General features: G+C 40.6%; 1 protein-coding gene across 7 annotated transcripts in view; it reads right to left on the bottom strand.

Annotated features, from left to right (window-relative positions):
* Positions 1-12,435, bottom strand: part of LOC103481232 (liprin-alpha-3-like) — a 38,311-nt gene extending 25,876 nt beyond the window's left edge. For 2 of the 7 annotated variants that reach the window (XM_081601079.1, XM_081601078.1), the window contains exons 1-3: positions 12,142-12,435; positions 3,180-3,915; positions 487-588 (exon numbers count right to left, since the gene is read on the bottom strand). In XM_081601079.1, the coding sequence (XP_081457205.1) occupies positions 487-588; positions 3,180-3,512 (435 nt within the window). In that variant the 5' untranslated portion in view covers positions 3,513-3,915; positions 12,142-12,435. Of the gene's footprint in view, positions 1-486; positions 589-3,179; positions 3,916-7,530; positions 7,660-11,898 lie in introns of all 7 variants that reach the window. The other 5 variants (XM_017310759.2, XM_081601076.1, XM_017310760.2 and 2 more) reach the window with 4 other exon arrangements.
* Between the last annotated feature and the right edge of the window lie 1,979 nt (positions 12,436-14,414).

Below are 14,414 nucleotides of genomic sequence, written 5' to 3'. Positions count from 1 at the left end.
TTGGCAAATATTGATTATCGGTCATAACAAAAATATTTGTATCGGACATCGGTATTGGCCCACATTTTCTCATTGGTGCATCCCTATTTCCAGTCATACTGTCAGTTTTTTATTTTTATTTACCATCAATAATAACAATGAATCAAAATTCTTATGATACATTTTTCACAATAAATGAAAAACGATACGATAAATACTGGTCCCCAATCCGGGACTGGCATAAAATCCCAATAAGACACAATTAAAGTTTGTCATGCGGGAAAAGCAGAACTTTTAAGGAATAGTTTTTCAAAAGAAATTAAAAGATCACAGAAAGAGGAAAAATAAAAACACAGGAAGACGAAGGAGTTAGAATGTGAATGGGCAAAAGACGAGATAATTAGGAAACAGAGGCGAATGAAGCGGCTTCACAGCCACAGCGAGGTGAGCAGCGGAGTCAGAGGCTGCTACGGCGCTAATAGGCAAAATGGCCGCTAAACATCTTACACGTGTGTTGTTTCTCTCCGCCTTGAGCTCAGCAATTTCCTCCTCCCTCTCCAGAAGCTGCTCCCGGCAAACGTTCAGCTCCTTAGTCAACACGGCGAACTCCTGTGAAACACACACACACACACACACACACAGAGAGACACGCTGCAGTCAGGAGCAGGAAAACAAACAGACTGAATGTATGTTTTTAATACTCTAAATGTGGCCAGGCTGCAATGAGACTACAGTACAGATCAAGGAATATACAAAAATAAATAAATCTGGATTTCTGCTAAACTAAATAAGGATTCAAACAAAGAAAGCTAAAAATATACACAACCAAAAGGCTCCCTGAAACACGTTTAGCGAGACGCCGGAGACTAAAGCTGTAGGTTGTACATGATGTAAAGCTACATAACAATCAGGTGAATCACTGACACAGATTCTCCCCTGTGAACTCTTCTTCATGGACAGATTACATCACGCTGTTACACAACCGGCCGGCGGCGCAGCGCTCGGCAGAGACCCCCAAAACAAAGCATCAAACGGCGTTTATGACACCACTGGGAATACATCTGCAGCGCCTGGGTGCAAACAGGACGCCGTGTCCTGCGTGATCTTTGCAAAGCCCCGCACCATCTGTGGTCATTTGTCATTTCACGTCTCCATAAAACACACCTACGGCTGCAGCTTAGCGCCGGCGGCTGTTCGTAAAGACGCCTCGCGTGTTTCAGGTGTGTGCACCGGCCTGATTTATGTTAGAAACAGAGTAAAGCAGATAAATATAACTCGTTTGTGTTTGAAAAGGAGGAGAGTAAGACGGAGAGAGATGCATGCAGATGGTGACACAGTGGGTTCATTGGCCCTCGGCCTTGTGGGATTGTTTCTTGCTTGGATCGGGGTCAGCTTCTCAGTTGGCCTTTAGCGTCTCTTTGTCTTTTCTCTTCCATGGAACCTCAGTCAGTCTGTCTGTCTGTCTTTGCATCACTTTTTCATCTAAAGTCTTTTTTTCATTCTAATCAGACACACTGTAAAACATCTGAGCTGCATTTAGTTGTGTCTGCCATCTTCTACTCTTTAAGTCAAATAAATTTAGTGAGTTTTAGATTTTGAACCTAAACCTGTGAGTCTGTGAAAGATAAACTTACAGCAGGAAGTTGTGTTAACTTTTTATTAAGAGTTGAATAAACTGGAGTTTTTAGGTTTACACTTTAAAAAACTGAAAGAAGAAAAAGTCAGGAGTGGGAACTGTTTCCCAGAATGCTTAGCGGCGTGTTTCTGTCTCCTGAGATGGAAGTGCGTTACGTTGATCTGACTCTTGTCCTGATCACACTAAATGTTTCTGAGCTGAATTCATTCAGATGTTTCATAAAATTCATCATCAGATCAGAAATTTGGTTCCTGCAGTTTGAATTAAATTATTCTAAAGTAAAATAAGTCATTATTTTAACTTGATACTATGAGTAAAATAACAGAGAAATGTGGCTCTTAAACTGGGTGGGGACAGTTTTTTTGCATATTGTGAAATAATTATTTGGTTTAAATTGCAGCATTAAGTTAAAACTCACAATTCAAGATTAATGGACTTAAAAACAATGTTTAGACGACTTGTCTCTTGTTGTTAAATCAACTTCATGAACTTTAATTTCTGAGCTGAGTTAAAGAAAAAACAATTTTTTTTGTTGACTTAAATTTCATTTTCCAGGAAGCAGGTGGGCTTTAATTTTCACGTTAAACCACCTTCAAATGTTTTACAGTGCGGGGTGTCACCCTGAAATCCAGTCAATCTGGGTCGTAGGCGCTACAGCAGTCCACCAGTTGACCCACTGTGCTTAAAAAATGAAAAAAGTTTGAGGTTTACATCATGTTATGATGTAATTTCCTGAAGTCTTGCTTTCATGCTTTCACACATGCTTGAGAAATCCTTTAATCACCATGGCAACCATTCAGCTGTGCAAAAACGCCTCCACCTTTGAGGCATAGCTTCTCCCCCATTCAGCTCCTACAGACTAGCCAGTGGCAATTAGCAAACACCTGATGGAACTGCACATCCGAGCTGATTATTGTTGCTACCTCTCAGAGCAACGCTGGTAAAAATGTTGATAAAAGTGTTAGTAGAGGAGTTATGTTGTGATGACTTCCTGAGGGTGGAGTTTCATAAAGATCAGGAGTTTTTAAAGAGACAAAAACCCAATTTCAAGGCGTTAAATTCAGAAGTTAAATTTCTTTTAAAACATATTCAATATAAATACTGCAAAAACAAAATTTCACCAGATGTTTTTATCTTAGTACACCTTGAATAAGTCAAACTAACTTAGAATAAACTTTTCAGCAAGATACATGCACACGTTTTAGAAAATAAGGCTTTAATATTGATGAAAAAGTTCTGGTTCCACTGGCAGATAAATTAACTTGTAACATGGGAAAATAATCTGCTAATGGAACTAAAACTTCTGAATCAAGATTAATGAATTATTTATTTAGGACAAGCCTCTATATCTAGCTACAAGGCTACTTTGAGTTAGCTTTGTCTTATTTCAGGTGCACTAAGATATTTGCACTAGAAACTAGACCTAAAATATTTGGTAAGATTTTGTATTTTGCAGCATTTTTATAACAACTGAAGTTATAAAGTGGCACTTTGTGCCTGTAAAACACATAATGCTGCCCCTTTAAGGCTCTACCTGCCCCATCAACCCGAACCAGCGCCTCACCTGGGGCAGAGCGATGGATAGCTGCCTCTGGAGCGACTCCTTCTCGTGGCCGAGCTCGCGGAGGCGGAGCTGTGCCGTGCCCAGGCTCTCCTGCGTCTCCCTCAGGTTCTCCAGCAGCCTCTCCCTCTCCGTCAGCATGTTGACCATCAGAGACTCCAGGTTCCCCGTGCTGCCTCCTTCGTCCCCCCTGGGCTCCCTGCTGCTGAATCCCCCTCCGCCCATGGCTCCGGCGGGGCCCCCGCCCACCCCGGCCCCGGGCGGCGAGGTGGGGCCTCCGCCGCTGCTGCTGCGCCCATCCTCAGATATGGTGGGCATCACCTCGCACATCATCATGAGACCACGGCGTGTGAGTGGAGTTATTGAAGAAACCTAACGGGGGGATTGTACGTGCAAACTCTCTTGGTTTTTTTATTTGCTCGTACTAAAAGATGTATAAAATATAAATCTTTACATCTTCCAAAAATAGCATCCCTTTGGTTGTCTCTACATCCACTTCTTCTTGAGTTTATTGCTGTTGTGTTTGCTCTCCTTGCTTACTAGTCTTTCATCACAAAGTCCTGACCTACATGGGAAATGATCCGAGTGTTCATGCGGAAGAGGCAGATAACGCAGCGATGCCCTTCCGGGGGGTATCCAGGGTTGGCCAGGGACATGGGAGGGAAAGGGTTAAGGACCAGGAAGGGATAAAGAAATGGTTTCCACACGGCAGAGCTCCTCACAGCACCAGCAGGAAGAGCTGCAAAACAGAGCAAGCGTAGCATTAGCTCAGCTAGCGGAGACTTCAACAGAACTGCTACGCACAAATAAGAAAGGACAGAATGACGTACGTCAGAGGAAGCTGACAGAATGACAAGATGATTGCTTCCACTCAGAATTTTGTTCAAAAGAAACTAGTAGATTAACATCTTAATAAAGACCTAAATTATATAAAAAAAAGTAGCAATTCTAACTCTAATTGGCTTCTGTTGTCATGCTTCAGGATCTCAGATTGCCAAAAAATGACAGTCAGCGCTTCTCAGCCTGGAAACCTTCCAGGTCTGCAGAATGACGGAAACAGAAGTGTGCAAATTAGGGCTGAAGCAATTAATCAGATTAATCGTGATGAATTGATTAGTCAAGTAATCGTCACATATTGAGTAATTAAATAATCGTAAGTGGAGTATACAGATTCTACAAAAGGCTGACAGAACAACACAGTCAGAGCAGTAATGGAACCAAAACTGTACAAAAATATACATACAGCATAACAATAACAGGATATTTTCTTTTGGATCAAATTTGATTCAAATTCAGTAAAATTTATATTTAAAATAACATTCAGGCAGTGATTTAACATAATTTTTTATAAACATCACATTTCTTTAGCCAAAATAATTTTTTTGTTGGTCTGGTGTAATATTCTAATCTTAAATGTATTTTATTAGCTGTAAGAAGAAAATTATTGCAATTAACATACACATAGGGTTTTACATCAATCTGTATATACATATTGTGTTTTTCTTGGTAAAATTAGTTATTGAAGTAAATTAACTCAATCATTTATTGTTTTTAGCTACGTTCACACTGCAGCCTGAAACGACTCCCGATTCAAATCGGATTTTTTTTTTTTTCTTTCACGGTGGTCGTTCACATTTCCAAATATAAACATGTGATCTCCAAAAGTGTCCCGCATGCGCAGTAGAGGGCGCAATAACGTCACACACAGAGAGCGTGCCAGCCACAGACATATTATGTCTATGGTGCGAGCTGCCGTAAAGAAGAAGTAGAGCTCAGAGTTTGCGGAAGTAAACATGGATGCTAACGGTGGAGCATATCTTACGATTTTGAAGATGTTGTCCGTCCTAAGCAGCACATTAACAATTTAATCTTCATTATAGTCCGTCATGGTTGCTGTTTTTCTTCCCGTTTGCGCGCATCAGGACGCAGAATAATGACGTTTGTCGAGTATCAGTGACGTTCATATTCACATTTTTAAAGGTCAGGTACGTATCGGATATCCAAGTAGCCTGGGTCGAAAAGAATCCGATCTGTGTTGTTCAGACTGTCATGAAAAGATCATATTCTTTTCAAAAAATCGGAATTGGGTCACTTCATGCTACGTTCTTCCCTATGTCCTGATATTTCTTCCATCTTTACTCTTTTCCCTTTCTCATCATTTCTTCCCTCCTTCATCTCACTTTCCCTACTTTTATTCCTTCTTTGCAGATCTTGGTTTGACTAGATTTCATAATAAAATCTGACACTGTAAAAAAAAACTCCAATAAGTTCATAAATAGCTTTGGTGTTTTTACTCTAAAATTAGCGTAAAGGAATGCAAACTCTGGAGAAGTTGGGAGTTTTTCTACGTATAAAAAAGTTAGGACAGTGTTGTTGGTTTTGCTCTTCAGAAACGTCTCAGTGAAACTGAAGAGAATCTGTTTCTGAAAACTTGGGTCAAAAATACAACAACAGCCTATTTATGACTGTAAAAACAGCTTAAAAAACAAATGTAGTTCACATGTTAATTGCTGTCTGTATCTCAATTGCAATTAACGTTTTTCCAGTTTTCCCTCATTAAAGCCACAAACTGGTGAAGTTTGTTGGGATTTTATGTGGAGGACAAATGTAAAGAAATGCATAAATGCATTCATAAATCTGTACCAGAATGAATCTGAAACGTGTGGCATGCATTTGTATTCAGCCCCTTCCTGACAGCCTTCACTGCAAATCCATAATTTAAAGACATCATTTTTATAATTTAAAGACACAACAGAACAATAATAACCTTTTAAAAAATTTCTATATCATTATTTCCATTTGTTTATCTTTTCCTCTTCTAAAATGATGTTATATAATGTATACTATATTTAAAAAGATCCAAATTTTGCTCTAATAATTCCATAAAAAGAACAACATTTTCAAGCTGAGTATTATTGAAATTAATTAAAATTAATGATAAGTCCAGATATGAAGCATCTGACTTCACTGCAGTCAGACTGTAGTGACAATATTTGGACCCATTGCTTAAAAAATGTTCCAATATAATCTCCACAGTCAGCAATCTGCAGCTTTGTCTGCCACGATTTCCCACAACATTTGCTTACGTTATGCTTTTATAGTTGACTCCCTTTTTAAAGCGTCTGCTGTTCCCAGAAGCCTTCAGGGGAATTTGAGGAGGAAGGAAGTGACGTGATGTTGAGTCGAGCTCCATAATGTGACGGGATTAATGAATAAGAAATGGTTTAAGGGAAATCAAAAGCAGAAGAGGTCTTTGATCTGTAAAATCCGCAAGTGGGCAATGTTAGTTGTTATAATAATTTCATTCCTGGCAACAAAAGAAGTATAGTGCTGATTTTTAATAGCAGCCTGTGCTTCTGTTGCTGGGAGTGTTAGGAAAACTCAGCGTGGACAACTATAGGAGTTCAGCCTGGTGATTTGGATGTATTACACGTCTATAAACATTATCCAAATGCATCTGAGAAGTTCAACAAGAAAGTAGTTAGAGAAAAACTCGACCAATCGCAGTAACAGATTTAGCTGGACACTAAATTGTTCCAGAAGTTATTGTGATAAACGATAACATTGTTGTTTTCAGACCATGTTCAAGTGATATTATGGTGATGGCAAAAATAATAATACAAGAGCACCTTCTGAAATACTTTAAATCTAATGAACATTTAACACTGAAACTGGAATAATTTTAAATATACAAAATAAATAACCAAAACAACAAATAAAATTAATTTTGAAGACTTTGTGAACAAAAAAAGGTTTAGTTGAGACCAAAGCACTAAACTTATAAAAACCTCTTCCAAAATTATGTTATTAAATAGATCTTAATTTTAAAAATACCCTTTTTAAGACAATGGTATTGAGTTTACAACTATAAAATATTCTCAGTCTAGTTGTCAGAGAAATTTGAGCTCGATGACGCTGAGGCCAATGTATTTCAGAGTAAAAATGCTCAAGCCATTATTTACCAGTATGATGAATAAAAGACTGACTGGATTCACCAGAGTGCTTTTAAAGCCCCAGAAGGAAGCCGGTTTGTTAGGTCTCCAAGAGAGACAACAACTCAGCTGACTTCTGCATCTTTACTGCAAAAGTGCCATTTAAATCTCACATTCAAGCTGGAGTATTTACTGTAGGTAATGTTTTTTTGAGTGGACTAGAGTTTAAAAGTGTCCATTATCCTTCTATGAATATTTATATGTATGTAAATGAATTAATTTATCTTCATTTTCTTAAAGTTTTCTTCCACTACTCTAGTGAGGAGAAGAAGATATAACAACAACATGCCTTAGCAGTCTGATATAATCTGACAAGGACTTTCAAATAAGAATTTTAAGATATTTCATCTTTTTCAACAAACCTGAATTCACTGATTGCTGCATAAGCACTTCATTGGAAAAAAGGCTGCAAACAGGGAAACTGTAAGAGGCCTTTTAGCATTCATGCTAACTCTTCTCAGTGTCTCAGCGTGCCGAGTGACGAGGCTTCCCTGGGAAAACAAAGCTGAATCAGTTCAGACCAACATTACTGAACAGGCTGCAGCTTGGAGTGAAGCGTCAGCTGGGAGGTCATGACCTCTGTGTTTATGGATGTGTAATGAAAGAGAGACAGTGGAGGACAGAACAACAACTTGTAGTGTCCTCATTAAGCAGTAGCTTTGCTTTTAAAAAGGTTTTCTAGTTGGTTGAAGGCATTGTGAAGGCAGTGAAATAGAAATCACAAATTCATGTTTCAACTATTGTAGGAAGATTTTCCAAAAGTTTAAGGAGTGTTAATTTTTTACCCTTCTTCCAGAACAGCATTTAGAAGGTCAGACACTGATGTTGGACGAGAAACTCTGGCTTACGTTTTCCATTCGCTGAGCTGATGAAACAAGAAGGGTCATTCCCCAAACTGTCCCCATAAAGTTGGAAATGTGAAACGGTCCAAAGTATGGCTGCACCGATTGCAGTTTTTCTGGCCGATCACTGATCTTTAGAAAGCCCAAACCTGCCAATGCAGATTTTGAACAATTTTTCTTATCTGGAAATGCACTAAATACAGTGACAAAGTGGCAAAGTTTCCAAAAGTCTGGTGACTGTTGTTAACATGTGCAGACGTGATCGTCACTCCGGTGCAAACGGTGGCTGATCTTCAGGCGTAGATAAGATCGGTTTCACATTCACCGACCTCTGCTCACCCAAATTTAAAGCTGCAGTATCTAACTTTTACAGACTTGTTACATATTTGTTAAAACTGTCATTATGTTGTGACCAGTGGTGGAGAAAGTACTCAAAAAATGTACTTAAGTAAAAGTACAAATACACAGTCAAAAATGAACTCAAGTAAAAGTGAAAGTACCACATTAACATTTTACTTAAGTAAAAGTAAAAAAGTACTGGCTTTTAAAAATACTTAAGTATTAAAAGTAAAAGTACTTGCTGAATGCATTCCCTAATCGCTAATATCATTAAGTGTGCCGATCGTATTTAATTTTAATACATTAGAAATGTGCCATTTTAATAAACAATGCCACAGATTAAACATGTTCTTATTGTGTTTATTCTCTGTAACAGTTTAGACTTAGATATGTGATTCTATGGATCATAATTTCAGGGATGGAAACATCTCGTCTCCTGTCCTAACATAGCATGAACTTCCTTAGTGACATTTATTTAGAAAGAAATCCAACTGAAAGGGGATGTAAAGAAGGTGCAACCAAGGAGCCATGTAGCAGAGTTGTAGTCAAGACCACCGAACCCGAGACCAAGACCAGCGCCCTGCGCTACATGACACAATAAAATTAAGTTTACCTATCAAAATTGGTTCTCAGATTGATCTGAAAGATCCACATTCCCATAAAAACACCTAGATATTAAATACTTAGAGCTGAAATATATTTAACCAGTATCAATTAAAACTCACTTCATTCTGTTTTGCTTTCATCGCTGTGCTACAATCCGCAGAGGTCTCCTGCTATCCCTAGAAAAATAACGCCCTGGGCGGTTGGCCATATTGCCCATGTCAGAAACCACAACTGAAACATCGCCATTAATGGTAAATAAGGTTCAACTGCCCAACGGCGCAACAAGTAACTAAGCAGAATGAGCACCGTGACTGCGATGTTTGCCACCATGACAGGAGACGAAATCAATCAATGAGCAATGAGCATGCTCTGTGTTCATACATTCAACTTTTACTTATTCGGCGATTAAATAAATGTGTGTATGTGTGTGTGTATATATATAGCTACTGCAGTGTACACAAGAACAAAGAACGGCTCTCAGTGAGGCTTCAGTCCTTAGGACTTAGTAAAGATCCGTCCAGAAGAATCGAATCGTTCCTGAATGTTATATCACTATATTGCAGACTTTGGTCACAGCGTTGTCCCATATATGCGACACCTCAGTCAACACACAATAATTCAGCGCATGAGTGACTTTTTTTCATCACGGATGCAAAATACATCTCTGTACAGCTAGCTTTGCTAGCATCGCGTCCACGTATCTTACCTTTCTTTAAGCTTTCTTTCCAAGTGACGCTAAAAGTTGGATGAAGTCCCCACCGTCTGTGAAAGCGAAGCGCTGCTGATTTTACATGTCGCCATATCTTATGATTTATGCAGCTATTATTGATTAGACAGACATCTTCTCCCGCTCAGAGGAAACCACAGCACATTTCTTGGAGCTCCGCGTGCGAGTAAATGGTTGTTCTGATTTTAACCAGCAAACCAAATTTATGCTAAATGAGATCAAGGGCCGCCCCAGAATTGTTCAGGGGGCCATTTATGGCCCCCTGAACAATTGGCCCCCGGGCCGCACTTTGAACACCCCTGCTTTGAGGTGTATTGACTCTGTTGAGTCGTTGCGATCGTTCCCAGGGACTCAACCAAATTTAGCAGAGAGGACAGATGGCTTCACATCACAGTGTTGCATGTAGAAGCATGTAATCCTGCATGGACTTTACAAGCCAGTCAACTGAAGAGTTGGAAACACATGAATTTAATCATTTGGATTCGTAAGCCAATACCTTTGGTAATATATAGTATAATGAGATTAAATTATATACACAGGAACCTGATTTACTAATAAGCTGAAATCTGAAAGCAAGTGTTTGTAGTTTCTTTTTTTAATTTAGGGGTTTCAGAGTAAAACAAAATCCCAAAAATTCTTACTGTACAGTGCTTTGCGATTTTACTTCCTAAAAGTTCAAATTTAATTTAAAAATGTTATTTTGGCTAATTTCCTGTTCTAGTCCCTTTTGCAGGTTGGTGTTAAAGCACATTAAAAACAGGAGAAATAAAAAACACAAAGCTACAGAATAAAAAATTAATTAAATAAATATAAAATCTATACATATTTGCATCTATTTAGTGACATTTTTGGCTTTTCAAGAGCAAGTTTTTATGATTTTTGAATATAATTCATATTAATTCACATCAGAATTTTAAGATTTTCATTTGCAAAAAAGAAATAAATAAATTTGAAAATCATGTCATTATTCACTTCTTTGTGTTTATCTGTCACATAAAAACCCAGTAAGAAACAGAAGTTTGTGGTTTAAATGTAAATGTGGAGCTTCCTGCTGAACATGGATGTTTTTCTGACTGAGTGAGCACATGGGATTTTATGGCATAGCTGCCCACAGCATCATCACCATCACCATCATCAGCATCATCACCATCATCATCAGCATCATCACCATCATCACATTCTGTCGTGCATCCTACCCAGAAGTTGACAGAAGAGCTGTGCAGAGCAGGTCTTGTTATAGAGAAAAGCTTTATGTCATTAAATCCTCCTTGTGTGTGAGACGGAAAGCGTCTACTGTGCCTGTGATGTTGCTGCTTGTGCATGTGTGTGTGTGTGTGTGTGTGTGTGTGTGTGGGTGAGAGAGAGAGAGAGAGAGAGAGAGAGACACACTCCTCCACCAGTTACTGGGGCGGGGGATCGAGCAGGAAGCTGCACACCGAGGCGGCCTCTCTCTGTAACGTTAAATCACGTTCACGGTGCGCCTGAAATGCGGTAGTAATCGCATTTCAATAGAAGCAGATCGAGTAATAATCAGCCCCCATTTCCCCCCCCCGGGCCCCCCTCTGTCCTTCCCGCCCCCCGCCTCCCCCCAGTATGGAGCGGTGCGCCCCTGCGGGGCCAGAAACGCATCACTGGAATCAATAAGCGGTGCGGGCAGACGGGCTGAGGAGGCTGGAATGAGAAGCACCTGGATCCCGGAACATCACACAGCTGACATGTCGACTGATCTGCTGCACCTCCATGTCTGGATGGAAGCAGGAAAGACCATTTGGTGAGGAGCGCACGAGCGCGCACGCGCAAAACTCCGTCCCTATGGGAATCTTGTTGGATGTATAACTGAGGGATCTCCTGCCCATCCTTGCACTAAACGACAGGAAGGCGCCGGGATCCGGTTCGGTTCTGGTCCGGCATATAACACATCACCAACAACAATCAACAACAACCCCACAGAGGCAGCGGCAGCTCGAACTGGGTGGTGTAATTGCCAGGCTCCCAGTGGCAAAGAGCTTAGTTGCAGCCATGATTAATTACAAGCAACACATTCTAGTAGGCCAGCATTCAGAGGCATCTCCTGGTGATGCTCCGGAGCCCCGCTCCTCTCCTCTCCGCTCCTCTCCTCCCCTCCGCCCTGTCGTTAACAAACCCATCACCTCTCTGACTGGATGCAAAGGGAGCGTGCCCTACATAAATGCTGCTGTTGAGTGTTGCCAACACACCTGTCAATCCCTGACGCGGACAAAAGCAGCGAGCGTTGCACAGTTGGTCTGATGCGAGCCGAGACTCCCTCCAACACGCACATACATGCACAGACCGAACCGCCTGCCTTCCGCGGAGTCAATGCATTTCACCAGTACGTGCACATTTCTCTTCTGCGCCGTTTCTGCATCTCCTCTCCGTTTTTTTCCCTCTTGTCAACAGAAACTGGGTTGCGATGGGGCGGTGTGAAGTTGCATCCTTACCACAGTCATCGCGGGGAGTCTGGAGTGTCCATGTTTGATGCTGGAATTAAAAAATAAATAAAAAATGTTTTTAGAAACCCCTTATCCATCCATTTCGGTGTGAGCGCCGCTCTCCGAAAGTAGCCTTCGCGTTATTTCCCCCCCCACATGTAAGGCGGGAGGCGGAGGCGCGGAGGGCGCAGGCAGGCAGGGAGAGACGATCCGCCACCTTACCACACAGACTCCCCCTCAGCCGGATCGGGAGGTAATGGGTCTTAAAGAAACATTCTCTCAGCATTCTCCGCATCTCTGTGATTTACGCGCGCGCGACACGCTCTCGCCGGCGCGCGCGCGCGCGCGGGCGGTCATTGGCCAATCAAACAGCTGATTAAATATACAGTTACCAGATACAGGCCGAGTTTTCTCCTCCAACTTCAACACTCTTCCTTTAAATAAAGGAAAATGGTGTCAAATTCACCACATGGAGTTAAATGTGAGCTAAAATGAGAATTAACTGACTGAGGATTCTGTTCTGTTTGATCACCGGGATCAACTGGGTCCGTTTGATTGGACTGAAATTGTTTTTGTGTAGTTTCTTGAGAATTTGCGTTATATAAATAAACTGAAAACTACTTGTTATTATTTTCTATATTTAATATTCGTTCTCCTCTGTATAGCAGATGTTGCGATCGATTGTCATTTGGATTCAGGTCTGGGCTTTGACTAGGCCAATATGTATATAATCCACTTCTTTTGGCTACATTAGAGGTGAACCTCCATCTTCCGATCATCTCTGATACGTTTTGTTGTCCCTGTTGAAGACGCAACATCCATCCCACAGCATGCTGCTGCCACCACCGTGCTTCAACATGCTCCTGTCTGTGTTTCAGTGATTCATCCTCTGTGATTTATGGTCAATAACTGGTTAGTGATACAGGTTCATATTCATCATTACTGGACCCAGGATGTGATTTTCTTGAAACTTCTGCTTTCTACTCACATTTCAAGTGTGGTTGAATTTTCCAGTTTTGATTAAATTACATGTTTGTAAATGGTTTGTTTTTTTCCATCTTAAGGTTAATCAGGAAAAAATATAAACTACAAATTTCAACATCAAAATGACATGCAACAAATACAGAACACAATATTTGGGAGTTGTGTCTGAACAGCAACCAATTAAAGATTCAAGAAGTTTAGAACCAATTTTAAAAAATGGGATTTTTTAAATGAAAAACTTAAACTATTTTTATCTGCTCAATGTCCAAACTTGTGTTATACAAAAGTAATTTAAGCTCATTTAAAAGACGTCACTGTGGTGATATGATGTGACAGATATTGATTTGGAGCGCTAATGATACATCCTGATACAGGACAAAAACTTTCTCCATTTGTTTTGAATTTCAAACCTTAAATAAAAACCTCTTTTGGTGTTTTCACACGTTAAATAAACCTTTAAATATTTAAAGACAATGTGGCAGTAAACGTTAAATATAGGAGAAATGAGTCAAATTGGAAGCTGTAGTTCAGTTTTCTCAAGAGCCCCTAAGCAGAGTGATGCCCTGGGCAAAGAGCCATGTGAAAAAAACCAAACACTTCTTCCTTTCGCAACAGCTCACATCCTAAATGATCCTTCTCCTGTTCTGCAGCATGAAATTAACTCTCATTTACTCTGTTCCGAGTATTATTCTTTTAACATATAATATAGAAGGCAACATTTAAACGTGGCAAAAAAACGTAACTGGATATATTTCATGCAGCCACAGACGTATTTACTTCACCAGCAGCACAGTGGCGCAGTTGGTAGAGCTGTTGCCTTGCAGCAAGAAGGTTCTGGGTTCGATTCCCAGCCCCGGTCTTTCTGCATGGAGTCTCCATGTTCTCCCTGTGCATGGTGGGTTTTCTCCAGGTACTCCGGTTTCCTCCCACAGTCCAAAAACATGACTGTCAGGTTAGTTGGCCTCTCCAAATTGCCCCTAGGTGTGAGTGTGTGTGTATGGTTGTGTGTCCTGTGTGTCTCTGTGTTGCCCTGCGACAGACTGGCGACCTGTCCAGGGTGTACCCCGCCTCTCGCCCGAAATGTTGGCTGGAGATGGGCACCAGCACCCCTCCCGACCCCACTGAGGGAAAAAGGGTGCAAGAAAATGGATGGATGGATATATTTCATGCAGCCACAGACGTATTTACTTCACCAGCAGCTCATACATTAAAGCTATTGTCATAAATATGCATCTGCAAACAGATCAGTAGATCAGTGTGTGTGTGTGTGTGTGTGTGTGTGTGTGTGTGTGTGTGTG

The sequence above is a fragment of the Poecilia reticulata genome, chromosome 19 (assembly GCF_904066995.2).
Source record: "Poecilia reticulata chromosome 19, P_reticulata-male-v2, whole genome shotgun sequence".
NCBI classification, from domain to species: domain Eukaryota; kingdom Metazoa; phylum Chordata; class Actinopteri; order Cyprinodontiformes; family Poeciliidae; genus Poecilia; species Poecilia reticulata.
Note: the sequence above shows the minus strand (reverse complement) of the source record. Positions and strands in the feature narration are given on the sequence as shown.